This window comes from Microtus pennsylvanicus, chromosome 3 (genome assembly GCF_037038515.1).
Source record: "Microtus pennsylvanicus isolate mMicPen1 chromosome 3, mMicPen1.hap1, whole genome shotgun sequence".
Taxonomy (NCBI): Eukaryota; Metazoa; Chordata; class Mammalia; order Rodentia; family Cricetidae; genus Microtus; species Microtus pennsylvanicus.
The window spans coordinates 104955205-104980888 of NC_134581.1; the positions used below are offsets into that span (position 1 = coordinate 104955205).

General features: G+C 41.8%; 1 protein-coding gene across 1 annotated transcript; it reads right to left on the reverse strand.

The window, feature by feature from the left end:
* Nucleotides 1-3017: 3017 nt before the first annotated feature.
* On the reverse strand, nt 3018-4344 carry LOC142846375 (heterogeneous nuclear ribonucleoprotein A1-like). Its single transcript, XM_075966809.1, has one exon. The coding sequence runs from the start codon at nt 4274-4276 to the stop codon at nt 3314-3316; it is 963 nt and encodes a 320-aa protein (XP_075822924.1). The 5' UTR covers nt 4277-4344; the 3' UTR covers nt 3018-3313.
* Nucleotides 4345-25684: the final 21340 nt, after the last annotated feature.

The following is a 25684-nucleotide window of genomic DNA, read 5'->3' on the forward strand; positions in this document are numbered from 1 at the left end:
ACCTGGATGGAGGTGGGGGTTCCTTGGACTTCCCACAGGGCAGGGAAGCCTGATTGCTTTTTGGGCTGGGGGGGGACTTAATTGGGGGACGGGAAGGGAAATGGGAGGCAGTGGCGGGGAAGAGACAGAAATTTTAAATAAATAAATAAATTAAAAAAAAAGAAGAGTTGAGTCATTTTTTCAATGAGTCACTCTGTTGGACCCTAGAGTCCAGTTATTGAGGAGGTGTTGCCCCAAAACACCATCTCTCACACCACAGCTGATGTAAAAGCATGAGGATTTTATTAATTCTCTTCTGACAGGGTATTTCGGCATTAGAGGCCAGAAAGATGTCCCAAATATCTGGTACAGGCTATTTTGAAAGGAGAAAAAAAACACAGAAGCAAGGGGTGTCTGGGGGTAGTTCTTTGACTATTATGATTGGCTTATTCAAAATGACTGCTACCAATAATTGGCTGGAGAGTGGTTGCCAGATCAGGCGAGGTAAGGGGAAACATCTGAGGGTCACTTTGCCCCTTTCCCAGGGCCTGAGTCAAAACAGCAGTAGCTAAGTCAACACCTAAGGGTTATCTTGCCCTATTCAGGGTGATAGAAAGTTCCCAACATCTCAGTACATGCATGTGTAGCTGTTAGGTCCTTGGTTGTCAAGGGGGAGGGGAGCACTACTGCTGAGCCTGAGAGGGCTCAGAATTGTCCTCAGAATTGTCTTAAAGTTTTACAACTCCAAAGGGAATACTGAAAAAAAATTAAGCTAAACAAGTTAGGGCTGGCAATGTCAATGTCAGAATTCAAAGCCAAATCAAAACATAGGTCAAAAGAAACAGACATTTGAACCTTAGTGCAAAGCACACTTTAGAATAATTGAATCTTGGGTGGTGGAGGTGCACACCTTTAATCCCAACACTAGAGAGGCAGAGGCGGGCAGATCTCTGTGAGTTCAAAGCCAGCCTGGTCTACAAGAGCTAGTTGTTCCAGGACAGACTCCAAAGCCACAGAGAAACCCTGTCTTGAAAAACCAAAAAAAAAAAAAAAAATAATGCAATCTTAGCTGAGCGTGAGAGCACGCACCTTTAATCTTTAATTAAAGCACTCCAGAGGCAGAGGCTCAGTGAGGTCTTGGCCAACCTGCTTTACAAGAAAATTCCAGCACAAAGAAACCCTGTTTTGAATAATTCAAAAATGAAAAAGAACAAAGAAAAATTTGAATTTTGTTGAAACTTAATGACTTGGGAGGAGGAGGCTGGAGCATGAGGAGTTCAAGGTCCCTCTATCCTCTGAATGTGTTCCAGGTCCCCTCTGACACACAAGAAATGGTTAGTCATTTAACTCGAGGAACCTGGTGAATTAATACCAAAGTAAAATTAGGGAAACAAAACACAGAGGAGTAAAATGAAACAATCCAAGCAGAAGCCTAGTAGGGCCCAGCATAGAGAGGAAAACCCTCTGTTAGGAAGATGATAGGAACAAGTCAGAGTTAGGACAAGACAGCCTTAAATCAATGTCCAGTAAGTTATAATATATCTTATGAACTACCAGTCATTTTCCAGAAGTAATTTTCCAAAACTGACCCAACAGAGAAACCAAGTGACCTACCATATAGGATTCCTTTCCCTTTTTTTTAAATTGGTTCTTCTTTGGTTTTCTGAGACAGGAAATTTCTGTGTAACAGCCCCGGGTGGCCTTGAATTCACACAGCTCCTCCTGACTTAATCTCTGCCTCCAAGTGTGGGGATTAAAGGTGTGTGACAAAAGCCCTGATTTCTTTACCATTCTTAATGTTACTTTTCAGCTTTTTTCATTGTGCTCAAAACTGTGCTAAATATTGATCTTCTGACATTTAAAATTTTTGTGCCTCGGCATTGATTAAAATTTGGGAATATATTTTACATATGAAAATACTTTTTTCTGTTCTTTTTTAGGACAAGGTTTATCTGTGTAACTAAGAATGTCCTGGAACATATCTTGTAACCAGGCTGGGCTTGGTGTCAGAGGTCTACCCATTTTTGCCTCCCAAGTGCTGGGATTAAAGGCACGAGCCACACCATCTGAAAAAAAGTCATGTTAATTATTTGTTTTGTGATGGTTTCAGTTTTAAGAATTATCATTGTATGGTTATTCACTCTATGGGGGCATTGCTCAGTTTCTTGTCTGTATGCGGTTCTGGGGTGATAGTGTAAACAAAAACAAAGCATTGTCCAGGAAGACCACTGATCTTGGTGTGACTCTGATCCTGAACTCATAATGGAGTCATAGCTAACTGGAGGCCTTCTAATTTGGGGCCAAAGCCTAGGCTGTTGCCTGCGCCCCACCCTCTGTTACAGGCACACTGCCCGGAATACTGTCTTCTGTACACATAGACGGACTGTGTGTCATTCACGCTGATGGGAACACAACCTGATAAGACCTTTGCTGATTGGGTAACGCATGCAGGTAAACTACTGCAGATACACAATACATCAACTCTGCACCCCTAAACTAGTCTCTGGACTCTGTTCACGGGGAAACTCATCTGACTCTGTCTCCCTCACCCCTCTCCAACTGAGCCAACAGGGAGAAAGAACAAAATCCCCACACAGGTGGTACTGGGAATGAGTCTCAGAGTCTCAGCTCCACCCAGTGCTGGTCCAAGTGAAGTTCACAGCACCCTGGAGCTGGAGGGGGCAGGGAAGAAGAAATCCTGCCCTGGGGAGACATAACCTCCACCCTCCATTATAGCATCCCAAACACAAACCAATGGATCTAGCACACTTCAGTCAGGACAACTAATATCTTTATTGGGTCTACTTACAGAGCACAGGTAGGGAGTGACAAACAAGAAGGAGCCAAGTCAACCTGGTCTGGACAACACATCACTTAAAACCCCCATGGATGGAGCCCCTCCCCTTGTGCTAACCTCCCACACTGCAGTCTCTCTAGCAGCCCCTGAGACCATGAGACAATTAGCCCAGAACAGCAGAATTACAAGGAAATGCCTGGAAAATACAGGAGGAAGCAGCCTCCATCTGTCTCTCCTCTTACATTTAGCAATCAACAGCATGGGTGAGAAGAGGTCTAGAGTCAAACCCTTTGTTGGAATGCTGTACGCTTTCCACAGAACAGAAACTAAAATGACCTGTTATACAATTACTCACAAATACAGTCCTCGAGTTTTTTTTGCCCATACACATGAGTATTGTCTAAAACATTTCTTCTTTGTAGCAGCCAGGCCCTGCCATAACTGTGCTTGGCTGAGTTCACAAATCTGTTGTAACTGTAGCTTCCCTGACACTTCTCTGGCTCTGCTCTCCTGCTAAGCTTTGTTTCCTGGCTGTAATTAGAACCTCCTGCCACTGCCATAGCTGCTGCTGCTGCTGGAACCACCATAGCCACCTTGGTGTCGTGGTTTAGCGAAGTACTGGCCTCCACCACCATAAGGGCCACAGCTTCTGCCTCCAAAGTTTCCTCCTTTCATTGGTCCAAAATATGAAGTCTGATGGTTGTAATTGCCAAAATCATAGTAGCTTCCACCACCTCCGAAATTGCTTCCATCATTACCAAATCCATTATAGCCATCCCCACTGCCACCATATCCACCACCACCCTGGCTGCCACCGAAGCCACCACGACCACTGAAGTCTCCCCCTCGACCAAAATGGTCATTGCCGCCAAAACCGCCTCCACGACCACCACCAAAGTTTCCAGAACCACTTCGACCTCTTTGGCTGGACGAAGCACTAGCCATCTCCTGCTTGGATAGGGCTTTTCTTACTTCACAGTTGTGCCCATTCACAGTATGGTATTTCTGAATAACAATCTTATCCACGGAGTCATAGTCATCAAAGGTGACAAAAGCAAAACCTCTCTTTTTTCCACTGCCTCTGTCAGTCATGATTTCAATCACTTCAATTTCCCCATACTGCTTGAAATAATCTCTCAGGTGATGCTCTTCCGTGTCTTCTTTAATTCCACCAACAAAGATCTTTTTCACGGTTAAGTGGGCACCTGGTCTCTGAGAATCCTCTCTTGACACTGCTCTCTTAGGTTCCACAACTCTTCCGTCCACCTTATGGGGCCTTGCATTCATAGCGGCATCCACTTCCTCCACAGTGGTGTACGTAACAAAACCAAAGCCCCTGGGTCGCTTGGTGTTTGGATCTCTCATGACCACGCAGTCCGTGAGTGTTCCCCATTGCTCAAAATGGCTCCTCAGACTCTCGTTGGTTGTTTCGAAGCTCAGCCCTCCAATGAACAGCTTCCGCAGCTGGTCCGGCTCCTTGGGAGACTCTGATTTAGACATGACGGCAGGGAAATGGGAACCCTCAGCAGTGCTTCCTCGGCCGCGTCAATAGGCAGAAAGGAGTAAGCCAACGCACGTATCTGTTCAAGGAACTTCATGAATTAAAAGTCTAAGAAAAACAATGCAAATAATAACCTAAGATTTCAAATCAACCGTCAGAACAGAAAATCCTAACCTCACTACTGGTGAGCAGAGAGGAAACCTGACTTCTCTGAAAAGATGAGCAGGACACAGGACTCTGACCTTAGCAAGACTGACTCCATGCTGGAAGTACCACTCAGACTGTGAGAATTCAGCTCCCACACAGCACCACCTACCCAAACCACAACAATGGCCATCATTTTCAGAACGTCTTTGAATGTATTAACCTTGTATTTTTTTTTTTTTAAGTTCTGGAGTTCTATTTCGGGCTAACTGTTCTTCCTAACTGTGGTATGTCAGCCCAGAACATGGTTTTTGTCTTTCCAAGGTCACCCTAAGAAGAAAGGCTCGCATCTATCTACACTTGGATCCCCAGCACCAGTGTAGCCACTGGCAGTCAAATAAAGACTTTCTTTGGTTCGCTTAAACCCATGTCCCAGCAGTCTTCTCAGCTGGTTACTTCCAAATATCTCTGGAGGCCTCAGAAAGATCCTCAGAGACCAGACCTCGAGGCACCAGGGGTCTCAGATCCCTTTAGATTAGGGAAGAATGTGGTGGTCAAAAAGATCCTGGGATGTGTAGCTTGAGAGGTTCCAGACCCCAGGGTTCCCTCTGACCAATCACGGCCTAACACTTTGGAGGACTGTGACATCGCCACCCCCAAAGGAAACATATTGGCCTCCTCCCCAAAGGATACGCAATAGGAAAATGTAATCCCAATGGCCATAAAGTTTAAAAATTAAAAATCTGAAAATTTTATTAGACAGATTGTGGCCTTTAACAATCCCAGAGAGAAGTGAGCCAGGATGGCTAGTTAAGCTTAGACCGCCCCTTCCTTCGGTTGGCATTATATGGGGGATAAGAACTAACTGGGCTGTCAAGTCAACCCTTTGACTGACAAAACTCATTGTGACTAGGGACAGCTCAGATTAATGTTGCCCCACAATAATGAAACCTAAATGCCATCGACAAGAGGAGGGGACACCAATGAATCACAGATAAAGCTGAAACACTACCATATGAACCTTTGGTACTCGTCAATTTCACAGGACAAACACCCGAAAGTTGTTGAACAGAGACAGACTACTTACCCCACGGCAGCGAATGGAGGCTTGGCTGAACACAGAGCTGACCAGATTGTAGCTTCTTCCTGTGAGACTCCACTGGCTTTGAAGTAGGCACCTGAGTGTTTTTTCTTTTATACCTAGGAAGATGGGAGGTACTCAGTGCTTGCCTACCCACTAAGGGTCCCGCCTATTGCTGGCCACACCCTTCCTCTAGCCCCGCCCGACTTCGTTTTAAGGTAGAGCCTGCCAAGGTGAGACATGGCAAACTAGAATATGCTAAAGACAGAAAGCAATAACTGCAACGTGCTAATGGCAACTCTTCTCAGAATCACTAAGAATATTTCAAATTTCTCAAAGCTAAGTAAGAACACATGGCAGAGCTTCGCAAGAGTGAGACAAAGAGAGAAGCACACAGGTCTGTGGTCTTGCTGAACAATGCTTTGTTTTGTGGTTAAACTGCAAATCTAGAAATGGATCCAGACAAGAAACTGAGCAATGCCCCCAAAGAGTGACTAACCACACAATGATAAGTCGTTAACCTGAAACCACCACAAAACAAATAATTAAAATGTCTTTTTGCCAAGTGGTTGTGGCTCAAGCCTTTAATCCCAGGATTTGGGAGGTGGAAGTGAGCAGATCTCTGAGCCAACCTGGTCTGCAGGGTGAGATCTGGGACAGCCGTAGTTACACAGATAAACCTTGTCTCTAAATATCAGGAAAAAATGTCCTTTTGTATGCATAAAAAGTTATCAAACTTTTATTAAAATTGAAGTACAAAAATTTTAAAGGTCAGAGGATCAGTATTGAGCACAGTATTGAGCTTGCCTTTCTGTAGTAGCTTAGTCTTCTTCTCCAATAATTAAATGTTGGGATATTGCCCTATCTCTAGCTTTAGTCCATCGTTCAATAATTTTAGCTTGTGTCACTATGTGTAACTATGGCTGTCCTGGATCTCACCCTATAGACAAGGCTAGCTTTGATCCCAGAGATCTGCTCACTTCTGCCTCCCAAATGCTGGGATTAAAGGCGTGAGTAATAACCAACAGGGAAAAAGTCATTGGGCCTAGAGCTCACAGAGCTCTGCCCGCCTCTCCTCTGGAGTGCTGGGATTAAAGGTGCTGGATACCACTCCCAGCTCAGATTCCATTATTCTAAGGTGTGCTTTACCCATGTAGGGATCCAATGTCTGCTTCTTTTGACCAATGTTTTTATTTGGCTTTAAATTCTAACATTGACCTTCCTAGCCAAAGTTGTTTAGCTTAATTTTATTTCAGTATTCCCTTTGGAGTGACTCATTGAATAAATGAATCAAATATTCTATACCTTTGAAGGCTTTAAGCAGAAACATTTCTGAAGATACAGTAGCATTTCAGCAAATTCTGAAGCATCTCACGCTCTCAAGAAACCAATGGCCTGGATCCTGGACATGCTGAGACTCACAGGCTCCCATACTCCATAGGGATGAGAGACAGTCACCCCATTGATTGAGAATCCTTCTACTGACTGGGGACAATCCAAGTTAATGTTAGAGAGCTTTGAGGGGCTGAACCTTGTCTAATAGCCAATGCCTTTAATTTAGGCACTTCCCTGATTAGCAGGTAATATGTAAATTTTCATGGCACATTAACGCTCTAATAGCGATATTCCAGGACCTATAAGACCACTTGGTGGGCAGGTACAAGGTTTGACTCAGCTTGCCTCTTCTGATGCTTTCCAAACTCAGTAGACAAGTTGATCAGGCTTGAGAGGTATTAGAAGTCTCTGGTTCTCAATTAAAGCAGCAGTAGATTTCCTTGCTGTACTGGTCCTGCAGAATTGGAGAGTAATTAGATCTACTGTTCTGAGAAAACGGTCTATGGGTCTCTTTGGGAGACACCTGTGGTTTCTATGGTAATTTACCATGAATAACGAGAAAACTCCTCGCCATGGCTGAATAAAAACTTGTAAAAGAAAACAAAACAAAGACTTAAATCAGGTGATTGATGGTGGTCTCTGTTCTCTTGGTCCCTGGACTGCTCTGCTATTGGTTCCGACTGAGCCACTAATTCTCACTTTGTTGGATTAACGTTCTGGACCACATCCTAATCCATATGGCAAATTATGCCACAGTTTAGCACAGTTAGTGGGGCGTAGGGAAAACTGCAGCTCTTCAAGACACAGTGATCCTCACACTTGAACCCCTTGATTCACTAAGTGCAGTGGAGAACAAAACAACTTCCAGATCGTAGCACAGCTGACTCAAGGATGGAAGCACCAGTCAGGCTGTAAACCCAGCGAGTAGACATTACCACCTATCGATATGAAAATAAAGACCTAAGTCCTAACAGTCCATAAGTTCTAGACGGGCTCTAAATAAACTAACTAATCTTGCTTTTTGATTTCTGTAGATGTGCTTGGCATAAAGATCTTGTTGCCGGGCGGTGGTGGCACACGCCTTTAATCCCAGCACTCGGGAGGCAGAGGCAGGCGGATCTCTGTGAGTTCGAGACCAGCCAGGTCTACAAGAGCTAGTTCCAGGACAGGTTCCAAAACCACAGAGAAACCCTGTCTTGAAAAACAAACAAACAAACAAACAAAAAAAGGATCTTGTTAACTGAAGTCTGTCAACTCAGAACATGCTTTTTGTGCTTGAAACCTCACCCTAAGAAAAGGCTCGTGGCTCTCCTGGGATTCTAAATACTCAATGTAGTAGCCAAGTGGCCAATGAAAACTTGTTATTGCCTTATTCCCATTTCCCTGTGGTCTTCCCTGGTGGCTATCCCACAACAACTAAAACCCAACAGTGTAAGCACTTTGTTTGGAAACAATCAAACATAAGACTGCAGGAGGCAGAATATTGGAAATGGTTTTAATAAATCCCAATATCGTGAAATTAGCAGAGAGTGTAAAATAGTATGAGGTAAAGGGAAAAGACAGAAAAGAAGAGTGTCCTGTTGAAATGAGTATAAAGATGAACATCTTTGCATATGGAAAGGGATGGATTGGTATCACAGGGAAAAGAAGATGTTTGCAAATGATTAGGTGAGATAAACTGCAGCATGGTTTGAGGATGCCCATCGGTTGTACAGAGCTTGGGTTTGAACTCTAGAACCATAAACCGGGTGTGGTGTTCCTTTTCTGCCATTCAAACTCTGATGAGGTAGAAGCAGGAGTTCGAGGTTGCGCCGTGGCTCATGTAACAAATTTGAGCCGAGCTTGGATTACCTGTCTGGGAAACTCTGTCAGAGTGAAAAAGAGAAGTCAACCATCAAAAGGGCTCTCTAGAATTCCAGAAGAAAGACACTGGGTGTAGAGTTGTAAAGGGGAGTTAGCAGGTCATTTTCCATGGCCAGAAGCTTGATAGTGGCCCCCAAACAATCTCCATGCAGGAGGGAAAGGGAAGATTTTAGCTTCCCAGGCCAGGGAGTGGGACCTGTGCCCCCATCTCTTCACTCTGTCTCAACAGCACGAGGAACACCAGGCGGCCGCACCTCTCCTGAGCTTGGAGACAGCTTGGGCTCCATACAGGAAGGCTTAGATCTTAAAATACCTGATAATTCCTCCCACTGTGACAACTGACCTCCCTGCTGACACTGGTGCAGCCCTCCAGACCCACTGGACGTCACAGGATGTGTACTTCTTGTTCGTCTGTGACCCACAAGCAAGACTTGCTGTCATGTTGACCTCTGTTTCATATGGGTTAGGGACACCTCCCCGGAGGTATTGGTTTGTTAACAGCTTCCACTTTCACTTATAATGATATATACTTTTTCTTTTTTTATAAGTAAGTAAAAATTTTTTATTTTTTATTATTTATTTTTATTTATTAGAGTGTTAAGGAAAATACCAATACAAGGTCCCTCTCGCTCCCCTCCTTATGTACTCTCCAGATTCCCTCCCTGTCTACCCCCATCCAATCATCAGAGAGGGTAAGGCATATGGCTTTGTGGAAGGTCCAAGGTCCTCCCTACTAATTCTAGGTTGAACGTGGTATCCATCCAAAGAGAATAGGTTCAAAAAGCTACTACATGCAGTAGGGATAGATCCTGGTGCCACTGACAGTGGCCTCACAATCTGCCCCAGCCATGCAACTGTCAAACACATTCAGAGGGACTAGTTTGTTCCTATGCTTGTTCCTTTCTAGTCCAGCTGGAGTTGATGAGCTCACTTTAGCTCATGTGGACTGTTTCAGTGGGTTAAACCATCATGGTCTTGACCTCTTTGCTCATATTCTCATTCCTCCCACTCTTCAACTGGACTTTGGGAGCTCAGCCTAATGCTCCGATGTGGGTTTCTGCCTCTGTTTCCATCAGTTGCTGGATGAAGGTTCTATGGTGATATTTAAGATATTCATCAGCCTGACTACAGAGCAAGTCAAGTTCGGGCCCCCTCTTCTCTATTGCTTAAGGTCTTAGTTGGGGATAATCCTTGTGGATTCCTGGGAATTTCTCTAGAGCTAGATTTCTGCTAATCTTATAATTACTCCCTCAATAAAGATATCTCTTTCCTTGCTCTCATCTCTGTCCTTCCTCCATCTTGACTATCCCATTCCCTCAAGTTCTCCTCAATTCTCTTTTCTCCTCCTCTCCCCTTCCACCCTCCCTTCTCCGCTGACCACTATGCTCACATCTCAAAGGGCCTTGAAGTAAAAATCTTGAGACATAAAACTTAAAGTTAGCCAAAACATTATGTGCTAACCATGAAGACTCAAGCTCTGGAAAGCATCACAGAGTGTCTTCATTGCTTGCTTCTTATCACTAACAGCAGGTGTTCTAGCCACTGACCTTGCAAGTGCCCTGTTTAGCTGCCAATCTCTGCCTGAGGCTACAGTTACCCTGATACCAAGGAACCACACAAAGACTCAACCAAGAAAGAGAATTACAGACCAAACTCACTCATGAACAAGGATACATGAATACTCAATAAAATACTAGGAAACCGAATCCAAGAACACATGAAAACAATCATGCAACATGATCAGGTTGGCTAAATCCTGGAGATGCAGGTCTGGTTCAGCATACAAAATCTATCAATGTAATCTATTATATAAATAAACTGAAAGAAAAAATATGATCATTTCATTACATGGTAAAACAGCATTTGACAAAATACAACACCCATTCAAGAAAAAGGACTTGGAGAGATCAAGGATATAAGGAACATATCTAAATATAACAAAAGCAATATACAGCAAGCTGACACCAGCATAAATTTAAATGGAAAGAAACTCAAAGCAATTCCACTAAAATCACGAACAAGAAAAGGCTGTCCACTCTTTCTATATCTCTTTCACATAGTTCTTGAAATTATGGCAATAGCAATAAAACAACAAAAGGAGATCAGGGGGATTCTAATTGGAAAGGAAAAAGTCAAACTTTCATTATTTGCAGATGATATGCTAGTATATATAAGTATCCCCCAAAACTCTACCAGAGAACTCCTACAGTTGATAAATACCTTCAGTTATGTGACAGGAAACAAGAGCAACTAAAAAAAAACAGTAGCCCTCCTATACACAAATGATAAAGAAGCTGAGAGATAAATCAGAGAAACATCACATTTTACAATAGCCATAAATAACATAAAATATCTAACCGAGGAAGTGAAAGACCTATTTGACCATAACTTTAAGTCCTTGAAGAGAAAAATTGAAGAGGAAACCAGAAAATAGAAAGATCTCCCATGCTCTTAGATAGGTAGAATTAACATCATGGGGAACATCAGCCAATCACATTCATGTGTGCTTGTGTAGAGGCGTAAGCTAATGCAGACAGATTGTAAAAATATATATACAGCTTTAATGGAGACTTACAGAACCACCGACCTGCGGGGACCAGGAAAGCAGAAGCAGTGGCTGGGAGCATGCTAGCCAAATTTATAGGCAAACATTAGCCCGAGGCGAACATGCCCCCTTAGGGGCGGACTTATCCTTACATCTCTTTTTTTTTTGTCTAAATAAGACAGAACTAAACCAAATACAACTATATACAATAATAACAAATAATAAATATAACAAACAGTATTGAGAACAAAAGTTTTGCTAAACATTCTATCTCAAGGAGTCTAAATAATGTAGAGAGTAACTACAATTAAATAATCTTCAACTCCGTCAAAGATCTGAGAAGGGAATAAACACTACTCAACAAACGAGATATATCCAAAATGTGCAACAACTGACAGAGACAACTGAATACCTGGCCAATCACCCAAAGTCTCATTTGCAACGTTGAGTCAACCAATTTTGGATAAGGCCTAACATAACTGACATACCATTATTAAAGGCAAGGAACTTTGCAAAACTATCTTACCCTGTCTTGACAGGATATGACAGTCCTGTTTTATCCATTGATGCATGCTCTGTATCTCTGTCAGTGGTGGAGCTATGGGCATTTCTTTGCCCAAAGGCCGGTTCTGCCAAAAAGAAAGGCTCCAAGTGGAGTGTCTTAGGTGCTCAACATTCTCGCAGGAATAGAGCGGTGTTGCCAGGAGCAATTGTGTCTCACTATCACGAAACTCTGAGTTAGATTAAAGGCCATTTTCTACAGCTCTTTGAAGAGGTTGAAGATTATCTATCTATACTGAGTATGATCTCTATATATCTAGAGAACCTGATTAGTCTAATTATAAATGACAAAGTAAGATGACTATTTATCTATATAATTCTCAATATCTATCTAACTTAAAGACTAAGACAATAAACAACTGTGTAACAAATGAGGATAATGACCTCCAAATATAAACACTGTACAAATATACATTGCAATATGGTAAATATATATCAATACACAAACATTATATAATTATCTTAATCAGAGGTAGAAATGTACGCTGCAATATGGTAAATATATACAATATATATTTATCAATACAATATATGTCAATACATAAAAAATGTTTTAAACAGACATAGAAACATGCATGCATACAATAGTCAGTATAATTTAACTTTGTATCAATATACAAGAATCGATACCAATATTTTTGTCTAAAAGCAGTAACTCACAATTATAAATCTATCATCCCATCAATCATCCCATCATGCCCTCCTTTTTTTTTTTCAAAATGATCCCTGAGCTTATAAAATTCCTCCCCCAACCTCCCAACCCCTAAATGATGTCCCTAAACCCAGGGGTAAACTTTTCTGGGAGAAGGGATGTCGTCCTCAAGAATTACTTCCAGATGTCATGGGGCGATGTTCTTTCTGGGGGATCCTGTGAAAGTAAATTGATGGTTAAATTTCAAGATCAATGTCTTTTAAAATTGCAAATAGTCTCTGAGTATTTTGTGCAGGTCTGGCCAGAATGTTGTACAAGATGTGCACCATTTCAGCTAACCAAGTTGGGATCGTCTTGTGCAGCTGGTATCTGAAACAGGTCTTGTAGTAGCGCTATCAGTATCATGACATCATATCAACCAGGTAGAGTTGTTGTTGTGGGGCCCCATCTTCTTCCTGGAAACTTCAAATGTCCCTTCAGGAAAAACTCATTGTTCATTGAGAAAAACTTAAACATTAATCATATAGACATATATAGACATATATATATATATACTATGAAAGGCATGATAGATATTTTCAATGAAAAGTATGATAAATATGAAGAAAAGCAAAGATGTTTTCTAAATTCATATTTCTTCTGTCCCATATCATGGCTCTTGACATGAGACAGAAAGTCCAGAAACTCTGGGTTTTTCTCTTACTAACAGGCTTGGAATTGGAGAGGGACTGAGCCAGAGTCCAACTTCAAAACCAGCTCTACATATTTATAAAGAAATGTTTAATAATATATATATATATAAATTAATACTTACAAAATGTGTCCATCCATCAGTAATTAAATATTCAGGGTCCCTTAATTTCTTTGAAGATGAGTATTTTCCTGTGGAGATAAGAACCCTGCCTCCAACCTATATGTATTTCTTACCATCAGTATGCTCGCCATCCTTATGAAAGTGTTGTTATTTATCTTTTCCAAGTGGCTTCTCTTCTTCAAACCGAACCTTTATTGATTTTGACGGTATCCACAATTTTTCCTCACCTGTGGAGATAAGAGCAAAACCCCTTCCCCAACGTAGCACATCTCCTGGCTTCCATTGTGAGGTCAGCACATCCTTGAAATAAACTGGTTGATTTAATTCAGTAGACTTTTCCATTATCCAATGTCTTTCTGCAGCCGTTGTTCCCTTCTCATTAGCGTTGAGAAAATTCAAGGTTAACAAAGCATTATGTAACCTATTTCTGGGGGTGTTTTCCACCCCTTTCTGTTTGTTCAACATATCCTTTATAGTTCGATTTGATCTTTCTATGACTGCTTGACCTGTAGGATTGTATGGTATACCTGTAACATGCTTGATATTGTAATAATCAAAAAAAACGTTTCATTTTCCTAGAGACATAAGCAGGACCATTATCCGTCTTTATTTGTGTAGGTATACCCATGATAGCCATGACTTCTAATAAATGAGTGATTACTCAATCAGCTTTTTCTGAACTTAAAGCAGTTGCCCACTGAAAGCCTGAATAAGTGTCAATGGTGTGATGAACATATTTTAATTTGTCAAATTCTGCAAAGTGGAACACATCCATCTGCCAGATTTCATTCCTTTGGGTGCCCTTTGGATTAGCCCCTGCTGGCAGTGGCGTTTGGTTATAGAAAGAGCAGGTAGGGCATTTTTTCACAATCTCCTTAGCTTGTTGCCATGTAATAGAAAACTCTTTCTTCAAACCTTTGCTATTAACATGAGGTTTTTTATGAAATTCAGAGGCTTGTAGCACACTACCAATCAATAATTGATCAATTTCTGCATTACCTTGTGCTAGAGGACCTGGCAGACCCTTATGGGATCAGATGTGTGTTATGTACATAGGGCAAAGCCTGTTCCTGATCAAATCTTGAACCTGGAGAAACAATGAGGTTAGTTCAGTATCATCAGGTATAAATTCAGCAGTTTCAATATGTAAAATAACTTTCTGCGTATTGTGAATCTGTAACTATATTAATAGGTTCTTTAAAATCCCTTAGGACCATAATAATAATAAAAATGCCATTTACACACACTCTCAGTTTAGGTCTTTGATCATTTATAGAAGTTTTCCAAAACACACATAACTTATCTTTCTGATCATTATTGCTTGTAACAGTAGGCATGGGGCTTCCTAATTGTCCTGATGAGGCACATTCTCTGCAGAAACTGGAAATGACTGAACCATGTTTGCCATGGGGGCCTGTGAGGCCCCCCCTCTCACGTTTCCTGACTCAATCGGGTTGCCTTGTCTATCTCTATTAGACCTGCATTCCATTCGTCCAATGTCTGCCTTTTCCACATCTTCTACATAAACCTGAAGGCTGAGTCCTCCTATTTCTGTTATTTCTAGAAGATGCATTATTATTATTATTTCTGAAAGATGCATTATTATTATTATTATTCCTGAAAATCCGTGGTCTACAATTCCTTTTCATATGACCCATTTTTCCACAATTAAAACATTTAGTATTCTGGTGTCTCCTTTTACCTTTGGAAATTGCTTCTTCTACCCATGCTTCAGTGCCATAGTCAAATGTGTCAACATTTAGTGTATGCAAGACCCATTCTTCCAAGGGCACTGATCTGAGCTTTAAAGGCCCCAAAATCCTTTTGCATTCCACATTTGCATTTTCATAAGCCAAAGACTCAATCATTATACGTCTTGCTTCTGGGTTAGATATCCCTATTTGTACAGCCTTAGTTAATCTTTGTAAAAAGTCACTAAATGGTTCTCTCTGACCCTGTTTAACTGTGACAAATGATTCCATCCTCTGTCCTGGGTCTTGTACCCTGTCCCAAGCCCTTAATGCTGCTGTAGTACACATGGAGAGTGTGTTTTCATCCAAATTAGCTTGTTCCTGAGGGTCGGAAAAGAGCCCTTCACCTAGAATTTTATCTAGGGGAAATTCAATTCCCTTTGCTTTTTCCTGCTGTTCTAAGAGTTTAGCCTCTTGCCTGAATAAGCATTGCCATTTCAATTGCGGTTCACTCTCAAGTACTGCAGAGCTCAGCTGGAGACAGTCCGAGGGGGGTTTCTCTGCTTGTCATGGCCCAAGATCTTAGCATCTCTTTAACAAAAGAGGCTTGCATCCCAAAAGTCATGACAGCCTGTTTTATTTCCTTGAGATCATTCATACAGACAGGCTCCCATGTATCCTCCTTGATGACCCTAGGGTTTCTGGAACCAATCACCTTCTCTGTTGTTATTACTGGAAAGGCAGGTAGAGTTGTAGGTAGAGCTTTGTGGAAATTGTCCCGGAGAGATTTACCCATAGATGTAGTTAAAATTTGCCTTTCTACCCTTTGCTCTTCTTCATCAGAATTTAGAAATCCCTCAATCTTTTCAATTCTTTTCACCATTGCCTTCTGCAATGTCTGAATCTCCTGTCCAGAATTATGTTCCAAAGCCTTCATTGAGGATTCTAAAGTATGAAGTTTGTCCGTTAGAGATAACATTTCATCTTTGGACATAATTTTTATGGCATAAACCGTGCCTTCTTGTATTGACAATCTTTCTGCCAATCTGTCATAAGCTTTAGACAAAATCCGATTGTCACATTTAGCAGTTTTGATTGTCTCAGTTAATGTTTCATTTCCTACAGAAAGGGACTGACCTTATGGTCCAAATCAGCTGTTCCCTCTTCCATAGTAATGAATTTCTCCTTAATAGCAGTCACTAATGTTTCAGTTCCTACAGAAAGGGACTGAAGCTTACGATCCAAATTAGCTGTTCCCTCTTCCATAGTAATGAATTTCTCCTTAACATCAGCCTGGAGAACTTCAAACTGATTCTTGAGAAGATTGTTGTCATTCTCAATTGTTTTTAAGTGTTCAATCTCTGCCTTAAGAATCCTGGATTCGTCTCGTAAGGACTTTATCATATTTCTATTATCAAACCATTTAGTGCCAATGAAAACTACGAATCCCAGAAGGATCCATAGATGTGGGTTGATAGACACCTCTTGTAAAATCTCCCACATGGTACAATTAAAAAAACTGTTAAATTCTTGAATACTAACGTGTTCAGACATTTTATTTATAAAAGAAAAATTTTTTACCTGCAATGATTGGTTCCTGCCTGTGGTGGTCTCTGTGTTTTTGGAGCCTGTCCTAGAACTAGCTCTTGTAGACCAGGCTGTCCTCGAACTCACAGAGATCCGCCTGTCTCTGCCTCCCGAAAGCTGGGATTAAAGGCGTGCACCACTACCGCCTTGCTGGTCTCAAACTCACAGAGATCCGCCTGCCTCTGCCTCTCAAGTGCTGGGATTAAAGGCGTGTGCTACCACCGCCTGGCTGGCCTCAAACTCACAGAGATCTGCCTGCCTCTGCCTCTCTAGTGTTGGTATCAAAGGCATGCACCACCACCTCCTGGCCAAGTCACTTTGTATCAGACCAAATCTGCCACTGTGGAGGCTTTTGTTGCAGAACAGCAGGTACTTGATCTTCTGCTAATTCAGGCAGTGGGGTTCCACTGAAAACTTAGCCAAGGCAGGCAGAATGGGCCTGTGTGGCCGAGTGTGTCTCAGACTCGGCACTGGGGCCCGAGTCACGCAAGAACTAAAAAACAGCACCCAGGAGGGTGCTGTGTTAGTAGCGGGCTACCCACTTGAGTCGGGGGCAAATTAGCCTACTTTGGACGCCAAAATGTAGCGGCATAAGCGTATGCAGACAGATTGTAAAAATATATATACAGCTTTAATGGAGACTTACAGAACCAATGTTCCCGTGGATACAAAGAAAGCAGAAGCAGCGGCTGGGAGCATGTTCGTCAAATTTATAGGCAAACATTAGGCCTAGGCGAACACACCCCCTTAGGGGCTGGACTTATCCCTACATGCTTGCCTCTTTTTCTTTGTCCTCTGTGTTCCTGGATCGCTGGAACCAATGTCCCCTCTCTCAGCAGAGTTTGCCCTCGGGTTTAGGGGTTTAGGGACATCATTAAGGGGTTGGTATAGGGTTGAAGGGATGGGGAAGGTATTTTATAGGCTCAGGGGTGTTTATTGGAAAAAAAAGGGGGATTAACTGGTTTGACTGGTTTGATGGGATAATTGGTATTTGTGAGTTGTTTTTAAAAAATTGTATTGTTGTTGATTCTTGCATATTGATATATTAAATATTGTATGTGAGTATGCTTCTACCTCTATTTATTGTATGTAAATATACTTCTACCTCTATTTAAAACATTTGTTATGTATTAATATATACATATGCTTATATTTACCATCTTACTGTGCACATTTCTACTTCTGATATTATTTATGTAACGATTGCACAGTTGTTTATTCTCTTAGTATTCAAGTTAGATAGGTATCGAGAATGATAAATCAGGTTCTTTAGATACATAGAGATTATATTTAGTATAGATAGTATAATCTTCAACCTCTTTAAAGGGCTGTAAATAATGGCCTTTAATCTAACTTAAAATTCCGTGCTAACGAGACACAATCACTCCTGACAACATCGCTCTACTCCAGAGAAAACGTTGAGCATCAAAGACACTCCACTGGGAGCTTGTCTTCTTCTTGGCAGAACTGGCCTTTGGGCAAAGAAAAGCCCATACCTCAACCACTGACAGAGATACAGAGTATCCGTAAATGGATAAAAACAGGATTGTCTTATCTTGCCAAGACAGGGTAAGAAAGTTCTAAAAAGTTCCTTGCCTTTAAAAATGGTATGTCAGTTATGTTAGGCCTTAGCCAAAGTTGGTCACCTCAACACTGCAAATGAGACTTTGGGTGATTGCCCAGGTAGTCAGTTGTCTCTGTCATTTGTTGCACATTTTGGAAGTTTCTTGTTTGTACTTCCTGGTTGTTCAAGTAATATTACTCCCCTTGTCAGATCTTTAATGGAGTTGAAGATTAGATAATTGTAGTTACCCTCTACATTATTTAGACTCCTTGAAATAGAATGCTAAGAAAAACTTTTGTTATATGTTTTTTGCTAAATATTGTTTGTTGTTTGTAATTTTATATTTGGTATTTTTTCCTATTGTATATAGTTGTATTGGGTTTGGTTCAATCTTGTTTAGACAAAGGGGGAGATGATGGGGAACTTCAGCCAATCACAGTCTGTTTAGGGTGTGTCCCCCCGGGGCTATACAAAACAAAAAAAAAACATCCAGGTGCACTTGCCTCTTCCTCTTGCCCTCTGCATTCCTGGGTTGCTGGAACCCTGGTTTGTATGTTTTCTTTCTTCTGTGTATTAAAGCTAAATATTATTTTAAGTTGGTCTGTTTAATTACAACTTCCGATCGAACATGCCCATCATCAACACTGTAAAAATGGCAATCCTTTCAAAAGCAATGAATAGATTCAATGCAATCCCCATCAAAATCCCAACACAATTCTTCAGAGACCTTGAAAAAACAATAATCAACCTCATATGCAAAAACAAAAAACTCAGGATTGCCAAAACAGTCCTGTACAATAAAGGAACCTCCAGAGATAGCACCATCCCTGACATCAAGCTCTATTACAGAGCTACAGTAATGAAAATAGCATGGTATTGGCAAAAATGTGAGAGGTTGACTAAGGAAATCGAATCAAAGACCTGGATATTAATCCACGTACCTATGGACACCTGATTTTTGACAAAGAAGCTAAAATATTACAATGGAAAAAAGAAAGTATCTTTAACAAATGGTGCTGGCATAACTAGATATCAACATGTTGAAGAATGAAAATAGATACATATCTATCCCCATGCACAAATGTGAAGTCCAAATGGATTAAACACCTCAAAATAAATCCAACCACATTGAACCTGATAGAGAGAAAGTAGAAAGTAGTCTTCAGTGCATGGGCACAGGAGACCACTTTGTCATTATAACACCAGTAGCACAGACACTACTATTCATTTTTGTGAGAGCAAAAATAAATAAATGGGACCTCCTGAAACTGAGATGCTTCTGTAAAGCAAGGGACAAGGTCAATAAGACAAAAAGGTAGCCTACTGAATGGGAAAATATCTTCACCAACCCCACATCAGACAAAGGATTAATCTCCAAAACATATAAAGAGCTCAAGAAATTAGACCTTAAAATTCAAAACAAACCAATTAAAAAATGGGGTATAGAACTAAACAGAGTAGTCTCAACAGAAAAATCACAAATGGCCAGAAGATACTTAAGGAAATGTACAACATCTTTAGCCATCAGTGAAATGCAAATCAAAACAACTCTGAGATACCATCTTACACCAGTCAGAATGGCTAAAATCAAGGACAATATTGATAGCTTATGCTGGAGAGGACCTGGAGTAAGGGAAACATTCATGCATTGCTGGTGGGAATGCAAATTTGAACAAGCACTTTAGAAACCAGTATGGCGATTTCTCAGAATATTGGGAATCAACCTACCTCAGGATCCAGGATTACCATTGCTAGGTATATACCTGAAGCATTTGTTCAACTATATTCATAGCAGCATTATTTGTAATAGCCAGAATCTGGAAACAACTTAAAAGCCCTAAACAAAGAGTGGATAAAGAAAATGTGGCACATTTACACATTAGAGTACAACTAAGCAGTAAAAAACAATGAAATCTTGAATTTTGCCTACAAATGGATGGAATTAGAAAACATTATCCTGAGTGAGGTAATCCAGACCCAAAAAGATGAAAATGTATGTACTCATTCATAAGTGGATACTAAATATAAACAAAGGAAATTGAGCATAGAGTTCATAATCTTAGAGACGCTAAGTAATGAGGTGAACCCAAAGAAAAACATGTATAGATCCACCTGGAATTTCGAAACAGACAAGATTGCCTGAGAAAATTGGGAGCATGGCAGTGGGGGGAGAAGGGAGGGAAGAAGGGGAAGAGGGGAGGAGAAGAAGACTGTTGAGGAGAACTTGAGGGAATGGGATAGTCAAGATGGAGGAAGGACAGAGATGAGAGCAAGGAAAGAGATATCTTTATTGAGGGAGTCATTATAAGATTAGCAGAAACCTGGCTCTAGAGAAATTCCCAGGAATCCACAAGGATTATCCCCAACTAAGACCTTGGGCAATAGAGGAGAGGGGACCGGATCTTGACTTGCTCTGTAGTCAGGCTGATGAATATCTTAAATATCACCATAGAACCTTCATCCAGCAACTGATGGAAACAGAGGCAGAGACCCACATCGGAGCATTAGGCTGAGCTCCCAAAATCCAGTTGAAGAGTGGGAGGAATGAGAATATGAGCAAAGAGGTCAAGACCATGATGGTTTAACCCACTGAAACAGTCCACATGAGCTAAAGTGAGCTCATCAACTCCAGCTGGACTAGAAAGGAACAAGCATAGGAACAAACTAGTCCCTCTGAATGTGTTTGACAGTTGCATGGCTGGGGCAGATTGTGAGGCCACTGTCAGTGGCACCAGGATCTATCCCTACTGCATGTAGTAGCTTTTTGAACCTATTCTCTTTGGATGGATACCACGTTCAACCTAGAATTAGTAGGGAGGACCTTGGACCTTCCACAAAGCAATATGCCTTACCCTCCCTGATGATTGGATGGGGGTAGACAGGGAGGGAATCTGGAGAGAACAGAAGGAGGGGAGCGAGAGGGACCTTGTATTTTCCTTAACACTCTAATAAATAAAAATAAATAATAAAAAATAAAAATTTTTCCTTTCTTAAAAAAAGGAAAAAATATATATATCATTATAAGTGAAAGTGGAAGCTGTTAACAAACCAATACCTCCGGGGAGGTGTCCTGAACCAATATGAAACAGAGGTCAACATGACAGCAAGTCTTGCTTGTGGGTCACAGACGAACAAGAAGTACACATCCTGTGACATCCAGTGGGTCTGGAGGGCTGCACCAGTGTCAGCAGGGAGGTCAGTTGTCACAGTGGGAGGAATTATCAGTTCTTTTGAGATCTGAGCCTTTTGTATGGAGCCCACATTGTCTCCAAGCTCAGGAGAGGTGCGGCCGCCTGGTGTTCCTTGTGCTGTTGGGACAGAGTGAAGAGATGGGGGCACAGGTCCCACTCCTTGGCCTGGGAAGCTAAAATCCTCCCTTTCCCTCCTGCATGGAGATTGTTTGGGGGCCACTATCAAGCTTCTGGCCATGGAAAATGACCTGCTAACTCCCCATAACAACTCTACACCCAGTTTCTTGCTTCTGGCACTCTAGAGAGCCCTTTTGATGGTTGACTTCTCTTTTCCACTCTGACAGTTTCCCAGACAGGTATCCTAAGTTGGGCTCAATTTTGTTACATGAGCCAGGGCACAACGTTGAACTCCTCATCAGAGTTTGAATGGCAGAAAAGGAACACCACACCCGGTTTATGGTTCTAGGGTTCAAACCCAAGCTCTGTACAACCGATGGGCATCCTCAAACCACGCTGCACTTTATTTCACTTCAGCATTTGCAAACATCTTCTTTTCCCTGTGATACCAATCCATCCCTCTCCCTATACAAAGCTGTGCATCTTTATATTCAGTTCAACAGGACACTCTTCTTTTTTCTGTCTATTCCATTTACCTCATACTATTTTACACTCTCTGTTAATTTCGCGATGTTGGGATTTATTAAAACCGTTTCCAATATTCTGCCTCCTGCACTCTTGTGTTTGATTGTTTCCAAACAAAGTGCTTACACTGTTGGGTTTTAGTTGTTGTGGGGTAGCCACCAGGGAAGACCACAGGGACATGGCGTGAAGGCAATAAAAAGTCGTCATAAGCCGCTTGGCTACTACATTGAGTATTCAGAATCCCAGGAAAGCCACGATTCTTTTCTTAGGGTGAGGTTTTAAGCACAAAAAGCATGTTCTCAGTTGACATACCTCAGAAAAAAAAATTCAAGCACAACTACAGAATTCAAAAAGCAAGATTAGTTAGTTTTTTTAGAGCCTGTCTTGAACTTATGGACTGTGAGGACTTAGGTCTTTGTTTTCATTTCGATAGGTGGTAATGTCTACTCGCTGGGTTTACAGCCTGACTGGTGCTTCCATCCTTGAATCAGCTGTGCTAAGATCTGGAAGTTGTTTAATTCTCCACTGCACTTAGTGAATCAAGGGGCTCAAGTGTGAGGATCACTGTGTCTTGAAGAGCTGCAGTTGGTTCTAAGCCCCTCTAAACTGAGGCATAATTTGCCATATGGATTAGGATGAGCTCCCCAACGATAATCCAATCAAATGAGAATTAGAGGTCCCAGTTGTCACCAATATCAGAGCAATCAAAGGACCAAGAGAACAGAGACTGCTATCAATCACCTGATTTATGCCTTTGTTTTGTTTTCTTTTTGAAGTTTTTTTTTTTCACCCATGGCGAGTTGTTTTCTCATTATTCATGATAAATTAGCATAAACACCACAGGTGTCTCCCAAAGAGGCTCATAGAACTTTTTCTCATGAGCAGTAGGTCTAATTACTCTCCAATTCTGCAGGACCAGTTCAGCAAGGGAATCTACTGCTGTTTTAATTCAGAAGCAAAGACTTCTAATACCTCTCAAGCCTGATCAAACTGTCTACTGTTTGGAAAGCATCAGAGGAGGCACGCTGAGTCAAACCTTGTACCTGTCCACAAGTGGTCTTATAGGTCTGGGAATATCGCTATCGTCCATATGCATTCATGTGCCATGAAGATTTACAGATTACCTGCAAACCAGGGAAGTGCCTAAATTAAAGGCATTGGCTATTAGACAAGGTTCAGCCCCTCAAAGCTCTCTAACATTAACTTGGATTGTCCCCAGTCAGTAGAAGGATTCTCAATCAATGGGGTGACTGTCTCTCATCCCTATGGAGTATGGGAGCCTGTGAGTCTCAGCATGTCCAGGATCCAGGCCATTGGTTTCTTGAGAGCGTGAGATGCTTCAGAATTTGCTGAAATGCTACTGTATCTTCAGAAATGTTTCTGCTTAAAGCCTTCAAAGGTATAGAATATTTGATTCATTTATTCAATGAGTCACTCCAAAGGGAATACTGAAATAAAATTAAGCTAAACAACTCTGGCTAGGAAGGTCAATGTCAGAATTTAAAGCCAAATAAAAACATTGGTCAAAAGAAGCAGACATTGGATCTCTACATGGGTAAAGCACACCTTAGAATAATGGAATCTGAGCTGGGCTTGGTATCAGGCGCCTTTAATCCCAGCACTCCAGAGGAGAGGCGGGCAGAGCTCTGTGAGCTCTAGGCCAAATGACTTTTTCCCTGTTGGTTGTTACTCACGCCTTTAATCCCAGCATTTGGGAGGCAGAAGTGAGCAGATCTCTGGGATCAAAGCTAGCCTTGTCTATAGGGTGAGATCCAGGACAGCCATAGTTACACATAGTGACACAGGCTAAAATTATTGAACAATGGACAAAAGCTAGAGATAGGGAAATATCCCAACATTTCATTATTGGAGAAGAAGACTAAGCTACTACAGAAAGGCAAGCTCAATACTGTGCTCAATACTGATCCTCTGACCTTTAAAATTTTTGTACTTCAATTTTAATAAAGGTTTGATAACTTTTTATGCATACAAAAGGACATTTTTCCTGATTTTTAGAGACAAGGTTTATCTGTGTAACTACGGCTGTCCCAGAACACACCCTGCAGTCCAGGCTGGCCTTGATCTCAGAGATCTGCTCACTTCCACCTCCCAAATCCTGGGATTAAAGGCTTGAGCCACAACCACCTGGCAAAAAGACATTTTAATTATTTGTTTTGTGGTGGTTTCAGGTTATCCACTTATCATTGTCTGGTTAGTCACTCTTTGGGGGCATTGCTCAGTTTCTTGTCTAGATCCATTTCTAGGTTTGCAGTTTAACCACAAAACAAAGCATTGTCCAGCAAGACCACAGACCTGTGTGCTTCTCTCTGTGTCTCACTCTTGCGAAGCTCTGCCATGTGTTCTTACTTAGCTTTGAGAAATTTAAAATATTCTTAGAGATTCTGAGAAGAGTTGCCATTCCACGTTACAGTTATTCCTTTCTGTCTTCAGCACATTCTAGTTTGCCATGTCTCACCTTCAAATGGAGTTGGGAGGGGCTAAAGGAGGGGTGTGGCCAGCAATAGGCGGGACCCTTAGTGGGTGGTCAAGCACTGAGTACCTCCCATCTTCCTAAGTATAAAAGAAAAGAGCTCAGGCATCAGCTTCAAAGCCAGTGGAGCCTCAGGACAGAAGCTGATATCTGGTCAGCTCTATCTTCAGCCAAGCCTCCATTCGCTGCCGTGGGGTAAGTAGTCTGTCTCTGTTCAACTACTTTCGGGTGTTCGTCCTGTGAAATTGACGAGTACCAAAGGTTCATATGGTAGCGTTTCAGCTTTATCTGTGATTCATTGGTTTCCCCACCTCATGTCGATGGCATTTAGGTCTCATTATTGTGGGGCAACATTAATCTGGGCTTTCCAGAGTCTCAACGAGTTTTGTCAGTCAAGGGGTTTCTTGACAGCCCAGTTAGGTTATTTTTTGAGGGGGGAGGGGGTTCCGAGACAGGGTTTCTCTGTAGCTTTTGTGCCGGTCCCGGAACTAGCACTTGTAGACCAGGCTGGCCTCGAACTCCCAGAGATCTGCCTGCCTCTGCCTCCCGAATGCTGGGATTAAAGGTGTGCGCCACCACTGCCCGGCTCCAGGTCCGTTCATATTCCACATATAATGCCAACCGAAGGAAGGTGGCTGGTCTGAGCTTAACTAGCCATCCTGGCTCACTTCTCTCTGGGATTGTTAAAGGCTACAATCTGTCTAATGAAACTTTCAGATTTTTAATTTTTAAACTTTATGGGTATTGGGATTACATTTTCCTATTGCGTATCTTTTGGGGAGGAGGCCAATATGTTTCCTTTGGGAGTGGCGGTGTCACAGTCCTCCAAAGTGTTAGGCAGTGATTGGTCAGAGGGAACCCTGGGGTCTGGAACCTCTCAAGCTACACATCCCAGGATCTTTTTGACCACCACATTCTTCCCAACTCTAAAGGGATCTGAGACCCCTGGTGCCTCGAAGTCTGGTCTCTGAGGATCTTTCTGAGGCCTCCAGAGATATTTGGAAGTAACCAGCTGAGAAGACTGCTGGGACATGGGTTTACGCGAACGGAAGAAAGTCTTTATTAGACTCCACTGGCTACACTGGTGTCGGATATACAAATGTAGATAGATGCCAGCCTCCCTTAGGGGGAATTTGGAGAGAAAAAACCATGTTCTGGGTTGACATACCACAGTTAGGAAGAACAGTTAGCCCAAAGTAGAACTCCAGAACTTAAAAAAAAAAAAAAAAAAGAAAAAAAAAACTGC

What these genes read in the sequence shown, in the direction of transcription:
- LOC142846375 (XM_075966809.1), bottom strand. Translation starts at nt 4,276, where the DNA reads ATGTCTAAATCAGAGTCTCCCAAGGAGCCGGACCAGCTGCGGAAGCTG.